At 40.6% G+C, this 10,000-nt stretch overlaps 1 protein-coding gene and 1 non-coding gene across 2 annotated transcripts in view; one reads left to right on the forward strand and one right to left on the reverse strand.

Annotated features, from left to right (window-relative positions):
* LOC143294124 (uncharacterized) overlaps window positions 1-224 on the forward strand; it is a 23,530-nt gene extending 23,306 nt beyond the window's left edge. Inside the window, exon 17 of the mRNA XM_076605555.1 lies at window positions 104-224. Within this exon, the coding sequence (XP_076461670.1) occupies window positions 104-171 (68 nt within the window). The 3' untranslated portion in view covers window positions 172-224. The remainder of the gene's footprint in view (window positions 1-103) is intronic.
* A 5,113-nt stretch (window positions 225-5,337) lies between these two features.
* Trnar-ccu (transfer RNA arginine (anticodon CCU)) lies at window positions 5,338-5,437 on the reverse strand. Its single transcript has 2 exons — window positions 5,401-5,437; window positions 5,338-5,373 (listed from the first exon to the last, which is right to left on the reverse strand). It is a non-coding gene; the product is annotated as a tRNA-Arg (tRNA).
* Between the last annotated feature and the right edge of the window lie 4,563 nt (window positions 5,438-10,000).

Genomic DNA, 10,000 nt, shown 5'->3' on the forward strand with positions numbered 1-10,000 from the left:
GGTTTGTTTATTTATTTATTTATCTATTTGTTTTATTGGTTACTTAAATAGTTAGTTGTTTACCCATTTCATTGGTCATATTTACATGTTGTTGTTTTTCCAGCTGTGGCAATATCATCAATGGTTCTGCTTCTGACGTCATCATCAGTGGGACTTCTCTTTTCCTCGTGATGTGTGCTTTGCCTCAGTGCACGCGTGGCGTGGTTCCTGTTTGCTGACTACTCACACACACACACACACACACACACACACACACACACCTGTTTGGTTCATGCGAAGGTCAGGCATCTGCTCCTTCCCCACCCCACCCCCACCCACCCTACAGCAGATGCAGTCAGTGTAGTGTATGTGGATCAGTCCGCAACTCTTTGACAAAAACGTCTTGGAAAGGGACATTGAAACAGAGAGTTATGTTTGAGCGGTTGATTACCAAAGACCCGCCAACACGCCTTTGACATTGACCTTCTGATTGACGAGCAAGGGGGTATGGATGATGGACTCACCTGCGGCAACGTAAAAGTAATAAGGAGGGTGTGCAGCCCGCTTTCATGGTGGATTTTTCGTTGCTGGCAGTGCGAGAAGTAGGTCATATGACGACATGGGCAGCCCACCACCGGAAGTGGCTTCCGTGAGTTTGCACTGCTTTTCTTTGGACCACTTTTTGGCATAGTTTATAAATGGATCAGTTTGAATGCGAAATGGCAGATATTTGACAAGAAACACGTTCGAAGTAAACATAGAATATTAAAGCAAATAATGGGTGTTTTTATATGTAGCCAAGTGCTCAGCTGGTTGCAATGTCCACTTCACACACAAGCTATAGCAGACGCCTTTTTCGCAGCCAACCTGCTGGCATTCCAAATTTGAATGCAAATCCCATTATAAACAAATGCTCTAAACATTTATTAAACCAAGTTTATGCATCATTCACTGCCAGATTATGTCTGCTATGCTTACACACATACTTCAATCTTATTATTGTTTGACGTAAATAATCACCATGTCGCTATGACGTGCCCCTAGACTGAAACTATTTAGTTATTTGAACCACACAGTCATTGACGTAGATTGTTAATGCAGGAACATTTCCCTCTTTGCTCACACTGATGAAGGTTAGACTTTACTTATCCTGCTTTCAGCAGAGGAGATTTAAATGTTGAACACATGCCATGTTTACTGTGTTTATGTTTGACACAACTGGATAACTTTTGTGAGTTCATTTGCTAGCTGAAGCCACTTGGTTAAGACATGATTGTTCTTCCAGTCATTGTATTGAGCACTGACTACTATTTGGTTTCTCAGTTTGCCAGTGCAGTGTTGAATATCAAAGTCACTGATTCTATCATCATGTTTATTATTCATGTATTATTTTATATGCTGATATCAGTTGTACTGCTACAGTGTTTCACTGACTCTCAGTACGATAGCTTCACAATTACAGTGTGTTTAGTCCTCTTACAATGTATGTGTGTAGTGTTCTGTTGTGGTGGTCACAAGATAGTGTTGAGCTGATATCAGTTATTGATTGAAACCATCTGATATGTATCACAGTCTATTAATTGTAGCTATCATGCTCTCTCCTATACGGCTTACTCCAGTATAGTGTTACATGATTTGAGTCACTTACACAGTATAAGCTTTGCATAATCTATACTGTCAGTGTACTTTCACTAAATCATCTTAGCTTCAACCACTGTAACTGCACTATTTAAATGTATTAGAAATATTATTTGCTCTCAGTGATAGGCCTTCACACATATGCATTTTGTTATGTTATGTAGTTGCTTATCCCAAACCAAGAGGTAGTCATTCCATGTTAATATGTATACATGTGCTCACTATCCATTTTACTGACATATGACTTATGACATTTGTTTGTTGTGTCTTTCAGGCACTATCTTCTCATCTTCTTTTCTTCTTCTCTTCTTGTAACTATTGTATAATGAAACAACAGAAAAAAAACCTTTGTGACTGGCCTCTATGTTTCTTTGGCCTGTGCGCAGATTTTTTCTATCCTTTCATCTTCATACTATTTAAATTCAGTTATTCATTTAATTATTCTTTTGTACCGTCCCCTTTATAATACACCACTCGGTTCACGGTTACATATAAAACCAAATATACCTTGTAAAACGTGCAAAAATAGTCAAGGAAAATGTTCAAAATCCTTTCGTCAAAACAGTGATTTCCACGACGAAATTTTAGTCTTTCGGTGACCTGGAAGTACAGGAAATGGAGACACTCATACGCACGCGGTTCTCGCTTTAAAAAAAATTAATTAAATTTAATTAAATTAAAAAAATATATATATATATATATATATATATATATATATATAAACCGGGGAGTCCCGACGAAAGTGGGCCTGCACACCTTCCTTTATGTCACAAGCTGGACCGTACCGGGCGGGGACTGCGGTCTCTTTGTAATGTGCTCTGGAGTCGGTTTCATGTGGATACAAGTTTATCAGGGAATGGATGATGATTCATATTAATCAATGCCAGTAACCGACGTTAGAGCTGTTGCAGTGTTCATCTGGTTCAATTAAAATAAAAGAATTGCGTGTCCCTCCCCCCTCCCCCTCACCTCCTCAAACTCTACCGTTCCCTATTTTTTTCTCTGTGTCTCTGTCTCACTGTCTGTCTGTCTGTCCATGCGTGTCCCTCCCCCCCACCCCCCCCTTTCTTCCTTTCTCTTTGTCTCTTTTTTGTTTTTTGTTTATAACAAATGCATGCTTATTTCAGTTCAAATTTTTATTGCTTGATCATTATCTTGACATTTATTTAAGTTAATTCACATGTCTTGTAGGCCTTCTCTCTGTGTCTCTGTCTCTCTCTCTCTCTCTCTCTCTCTCTCTCTCTCTCTCTCTCTCTTTCTCTCTGTCTGTGTGTGTCTGTCTGTCTCTCTCTCTCTGTCTCGTCTCTCTCTCTCTCTCTCGCTCTCTATGTCTCCGTCTCTCTCTCTCTTTCTCTCTCTCTCTCTCTCTCTCTCTCTCCCTCTTCCTCTTTCTCTCTCTGTCTCTGTGTCTCTCTCTCTCTTGCTCGCTCTCTCTGTCTCTGTCTCTCTTTCGGTCTGTCTCTCTCTTTCTCTCTCTTTCTCTCTTGCTCTCTCTCTCTCTGTCTGTCTCTATCTCTCTCGCTTCTCAGCTCTCGCTCTCTCTGTCCCTTATCTTCTCTCTCCTCTCATTCTCCTCTAGTTATGTAGTGTTGTTAATGCCAAATTACTATTCATGTAACCATTATTAAAATGTGCATGCTGTCTTGATATATAATGATTCCCCATTTGTTTTACTTTTCTGTTTCCCCTTCGAGGGCTGGATGGGGGAAAAAAGCATTGCCTTGTTTACTCTATTACCTCAGAAAATAAAATGTATTTAATTTAATTTTCTCTCTAAGTCTCTAAGTGTGTTGTCAGTCCTACTTTTATATACATATGAATGTTTTGCACGCGCGCGTCAGTGTGTGTGTGTGTGTGTCTCTGAGTATGTGATTATGTAAAATAGGAAAACACTTGGAACAGTTTAAAGAAAACATTATTCCACACGGAACATAAAAAAACAATGAATGAAAATTAAAATTTGATACAAAAAAAAAAAAAATGCCACTCGTTCAGGGGACTTGAATGTGCTCGCGCTTACACACATACACGTACCCCCACCAGAAAATTGAAGAGCAACGTTCCGCTCTGGCAGGTCCGTTCAGAGGCAACCAGGACGTTATTTAATTATCAAACCAGGATGAAAGCCATCAAAACAAGAGAGGCAAGGCCTTCAAGACTCACTTGTGATACACTTTTTTTTTTTTTTTTTTTAAATCCAAGCTTTTTATGTATTGAGTATAATTTCAAAATGTAATGTTTAAGATGAGAAAGATAAGTTTAAAGCGAATTAAGTCCCCTGCCATTAATTACAGAGTAATTTCTGTTTTTTACTATCTACACCAAAACGTTTGCAAAATAAATAAAATTTCCATGCATAGCAAAAGAAGTTCCTATTTGAACAAAAAATGATAATAATGACTGCTCTTGTTGTTGGGTCAGAATATCAGCGACTATTGGAGTTTAACGACCTATTGGCATCTACACCCTTAAGGTCAAGTTTGTTCGGTTGGAGTTGTTTAGAATATCAGATCAAAGTGCCAAGTTTAGAGAATACAAAAAATATAAATATAACAGTAAATGCAGTTTGCATATAATTAGGCTTCATTTTTTTATTTTTTTGTGCCCATCCCAGAGGAGCAATATTGTTTTAAACAAGATGACTGGAAAGAACTGAATTTTTCCTATTTTTATGCCTAATTTGGTGTCAACTGACAAAGTATTTGCAGAGAAAATGGCAATGTTAAAGTTTACCACGGACACACAGACACACACACACACACACACACACACACACACAGACAACCGAACACTTGGGCTTATTGCCTGTTCCACAGGCAGAAGTATATTCAGCAAATCAGTGTCAATAGTTGAACGGAGCGCGTATGTATGTTTATGCAGATGTTTGTACAAACAAAACAAAACAAGACAAAAGTAATGACTGCTGGGATGCACACACTAATAACAGCAACTCCGTAGGAGACGGCATAGTTTTCAGATGTCATGACACCACAGTTGCGTCCCTTCTCCCTTCGCCTAGCAGGGTTGAAGTTCACGTTCCTTAGATTTTTTTTTTGTCCGGTTTCATTGTCACAACAATCTTGTCGTCTTTTTTGTCTTTTTTTTCTTTTTTAAATCATCGTTTACCTCATGCCGTGGACTTTCCTGTGCTGTACGTATTATCGTGCTTCCAATCGCCATTTTCGTGCCCGAGCCTTCGTTTCACCCGCTCGTGCAGCCATGTAATGTCAGTCTGTGTCAGCACGCGCCTGTGCAAGATGGACCGTGTGAAAGCCGACTACCACGCGCGCTATCAACTGTTGTCGGCCACCGCCGTTTCTCTGAAAATTGCCCTCGCCACTTGTCTCTTGTCAAGAATCGTCGTCAAGAATCGTCGCCGCATATTACGAATTTCCTATTACATTAAGTATTACAAATAGGCCAGGTCGGACCAGTCGGATGACAGGTTAAAACGAAAGACGTAGACATAAAAACAAATATAAAAAGGAAGGGGGCGCAGACAGAGAAAAATAGTAAAGTAAGAAAGGAATTAATTGATTAAAAGAAAATATATATAATTAAAAAAAATATATATATATATATATAAAACAAAGATAAAATGAGGATAATATCAAAAGGCATCAATTAACTGATTTAATTTGTGTAGTGCTTGATACCCCCAACCCCACCCACACACCCCAAAAGAGAGGAGAGAAGGGGGAGAAAAAAAAACAAAAAAAACACCTCCGACGGGACTCGAACCCGCAATCCCCGGCTTGCACACATTCTAGCCGATCCGGCGTTTAGGAGGCCGATGCCTTATCCATTAGGCCACGGAGGCTTCGAAAGTTAGGCGTAATTAGAACAACATATACATTGTAAAGATTATTGATCGAACATTTCTTTTCTCTTTGTTTTTTTCCTTCGTTCCCCCAGCAACATCAATTTGCTGATTATTTCTTGTAGTTGGTAAATGCTTGGCAGACCTATTTCTGTGTGTTCCATCGGACTGCGACATTGATCACAGGCTCCGTCTGTGTTCGTCAGTCTGTGTCTATGTGCGGCTGTGTTTCTCTGTCTACATGTCTGTGTCTGCGTCCGTGTTTATGTGCCGAGTGTGCGCGCTCGCGAACGTGTTAAGTGTCTGCCACTGTTCACGAGTCAAGCAATTTGAAATCCGGCGTTGCCTGTGCAATAGCCTTCACTGCGTCGGAAAAGTGTCGACAGCGGAATTTAACGCACATTTCTGCATCAGTGTAAAAATCAGAAGAACATTTTATTGCCAATATTTAATGTTTTGTCCTTCTTCAAGTTGCTCAGGTTTGGGCTGTTTACTCATCGCAATGTCGATCACGAATTGCCGTGCGGCAAGACCACTGGAACACTCTAGAAAAAAAAGGAAAACAGCTGCATTAACTTTAATTGGGGCGAAGATAACTGTCTTTGTATGAGAATGATTCGTAAGATTAAGATCTAAACATGACTCTCGAAATCATGGGCGAATGTTCTAACTCAGAAAAGTATTATCGTTTTGTGTCTTAAGTTGCAAATCAACGTGAAAACTAGGGGAGAAAACTGGCTCTGATGTGCCATGACGACTAGCCTCCCTTTCCTGATTTTTTTAATTTTTATTTTTAATTTTTATAAATGTTCTGCAACCACTTCTTTTGTTGTTGTTGCTGCTGCTGCTGCTGTCACTACATCTGTTTCTGCTACTGCTGTAGTTGTTGCCGCCGCCGCTGCTACTGATGGATGCTACTACTACTACCGTGACTACTGACTCCCCAACGGTGCTACTCACTACTATTACAACTAACAACTGCGACTGCAACCACTATTACTTATTTTCTGGCGTAGCTTTTTTCTCAGTTCGCGGCAAATGTAAACAGTTTCAATCTCAATAAACATTTTTTTTCTTAACTGAAAACTGCAATGAGATCTCTCTCTCTCTCTCTCTCTCTCTCTCTCTCTCTCTCTCTCTCTCAAAAGATTATGACAGGTAATGCACCACCAACATTAATAGACAATTTTTTTGTAATTTCATCAAGGAATCCCCCCCAAGTCCATATCCCAATTCCAAGAATTGACTTGTTCAAATCCAGTCTGGTTTACTCAGGCGCCACCCTATGGAACTCACTCACACTGAGAAACAATTAAACAACACCATTGCCCAACCACCTTCAAAAAACATTGCCTTTCCCACCTTATGCCATAATGTGTAATGTAAATCGTTCATTTCAATGATACTGTTTGTCAAATGTGTATGGTTGACTGAGAACCTTCCTCACCCTCTATCCCCCCCATGGTCTGTAGTGGTGTGTGTGTGTGTGTGTGTGTGTGTGTGTTTCTTTCATTTTTTTCTGTGCATTTTACTGTATACCCCATGCGAGTGCCTGTATGCCATGTGTGTGTGTGTGTGTGGTTGTTGTTGTTTTGTTTTGAATTATATATATTTTTCCTCTGTTATGTATCTCCACTAACACCGTGCTTTCATTTTATTAAATATTGTGTAGTGTAGACCCTATTCAGGGCGGGGACTGGATGTAAAAAAGCACACCAGTGCTTATCTATTATCCTCGAAATAAAGAATTTGCCTTGTCTTGTCTTGTCTTGACTTCTGTCTCTCTGTCTCTGTCTCTGTCTCTGTCTCTCTCTCTCTCTCTCTCTCTCTCTCTTATGATGCTACCGGTCGGAGTTTACTTCTCCTATCCCTGAAACATGGCTTGGATCACACTGGTGTGGTCGAAAACAAGGCTGCAGGCAAAAAAACAGAAACGAAACAAAGCAAAACAGAAAAAAAAAGCTTTCCCACAGTGTTAGTCAGTTCTGCCTGGTAAACAAACTAACTGGGAGTGGTAGTTTCCAACGCAGGACATCCCATGTTATTGAGCACAGCGAGTGTCCGGCAGTGAACCGTGGCCTGCGTTCCGCCACACGGAGACATGTTCATCATCAGTACCACTTGCACTGACACTGTAGACGTGTATCTCACAGCAGCTAACGAAAGATAAAACCAAACGACCCCCCCCCCCCCCACACACACACACACACCCCTCGCCCCCCACCCCCCCCACCCCCCACCCCCCCACCCCACGCGCGCGACTAGACAACCAGGCACCGCACAACAATGTATACAAACAAGCAAACAAAAAAAACATCCAGCAGATAAATTACATATGTTTAAAACTACACACCCGAGCGCATTAAGACAAGAACGTATTATACACCAATGTAGACAATTAAAAACAATAAATCGTATATAAATGTGTTTGTGTGTGTGTGTGTGTGCGCGCGCGCGCGCAGACAATAACGTATTGCACGACAATCTTAACAAATAAGAACATCCAGCAAATAAGAACATCCAGCAAATAAATCGAATATATAAATAAAATGCACACACACACACACACACACACACACACACACACACACACGTTAACACAATAAGGTATCGCACAACAATGTAAACATAAACAAGAACACCCAGCAAATAAGAACATCCAGCAAATAAATCGAATATATATATATATATATATATATATATATATTAATCATCAGAATGACGTACCCACAAGGTAACGCCTGTACGCAAAATGTCTTGCATCCAGGTACACGTCTGTTGAAGAGTCCAGCTCGTGCTGGGAGGGCTGGGGGTGGGGTGCGGGGGTGGGAGTACGGGTGCGTGGGGATGGTGATTAGTGTGACAGTTCTATGAGTGGGTATATTGCATGCTTTGATTGTGTGCGCGTATGGCTGTAGGCCGAATGAATGAGCTGATGTAAAATGTTCTTGCGCGTGGAGCTCTGAATCTGCTATTTCTGTATGACCGACAACTACTGATGTCATTGTGTAGTGGTGGGTGTGTTTCGTCTGTCAAAATAATTCTCAGTCTGTCTGTCAGTTTTCTATTGTACATGATGCTGAAAGCTCAGTTACTAAAATTTCAGTTAACAGCAACAGCTTCCATTATTTTTTCTCATGCATGCATACCAATTCAGCATTGATAATCATCATCTGGCGACTGACATTCATTCATTATGCGGTCTCTGTGCGAGCAGTTTTATGTGCATATGCATATGTAATGTGTGTGTGTGTGTGTGTGTGTGTGTGTGTGCGCGCGCGCGCGCCCGCTGACATATGTAAAAGTAATTCTAACCTTTTTGTTTATCTATTTATCTATTTATCTGTTCATTTATTCATTTCTTTCTTTCTTTCTTTCTTTATCTATCTATCTATCTATCTGCTTTTTTCTCGTCCAATCTATATTTAAGTTTTCACTTACTTACTTATTTACTTACTTTATTAATTAATTAATTAATTACAGTTGACAGCACCAGCTTCCATTTTCTCATGCTTGCATTCTGAAAACGGAAGCACTAACTTTTGTGCATATTTCACGTGGAGTCTACACACACACAAAAAAACATCCCTGATGAATGGGTTGATTACCAGGAGTATCTCCGGATGGTTTGTGATTCGCACTCTGTGTGTGTGTGTGTGTGTGTGTGTGTGTGTGTGTGTGTGTGTGTGTGTGTTGTGAGAAGATTGTATTGTATTGCATTTCTCTTTTTTGCCACAACAGATTTCTCTGTGTGAAATTCGGGCTGTTCTCCCCACGGAGAGCGCGTCGCTACACTGAGAGCGCCACGTTTTAATTTTTTTTTTTTTTTTTTTTTTTTCCCCAACGAAGTGAATTTTTCTTCAGTATTTTGCCAGGTACAACCCTTTTATTGCCGTGGGTTCTTTTACGTGCGCTGAGTGCATGCTGCACACGGGACCTCGGTTTATCGACTCATCCGAATGACTAGTGTCCAGACCAAGGTCGCTCAAGGTCTAGTGGAGGGGGAGAAACTACTGGCGACTGTGCCGTGCTTCAGATTCTCTCGCTTCCTAGGCGAACGCGGTACCTTTTGGCCATCACTCCACTTACGTGCACGTGCGTGTGGGTGTGGATGCTTGCGGTGTTTATTTCTGTTAGGAAGGGCGGCGGTGGGAGGGGTGCGGGGGGTGGGGGGTGCCGGGGGGGCGTGTGTTGTTTTTTTTGTTTGTTTGTTTTGTTTTTGTTTTGATTTTTTTTTTGTTTGTTTTGTTTGTTTGGGTTTGTTTGTTTTTTTTTCTTGTTTTTTTTCTTTTCTTTTTTTTCTTTTTTTTCTTTTTTTTTTTGTTTGTTAGGGGTTTTTTTGTTTTTTGGTTTGTTTTTTGTTTGTTTGTTTTTTTTGGTTTTTTGTGGGGTTTTTGTTGTTGTTTTTTTGGGGGGTGGGGGGGTCTGGGGGGGCCTGGGGGGACGGTTCGGGGGGGCGGGGGGGGGGGGGGTTGTTGTTTGTTGTTTTGTTTTGTTTAATTATCAATCAAATACAAGTACAAAAGTATTCAGGGGAGAAAACCTACTCCTTTAAAGGAGGGA

This window comes from Babylonia areolata, chromosome 19, assembly GCF_041734735.1.
Source record: "Babylonia areolata isolate BAREFJ2019XMU chromosome 19, ASM4173473v1, whole genome shotgun sequence".
Classification (NCBI taxonomy): domain Eukaryota; kingdom Metazoa; phylum Mollusca; class Gastropoda; order Neogastropoda; family Buccinidae; genus Babylonia; species Babylonia areolata.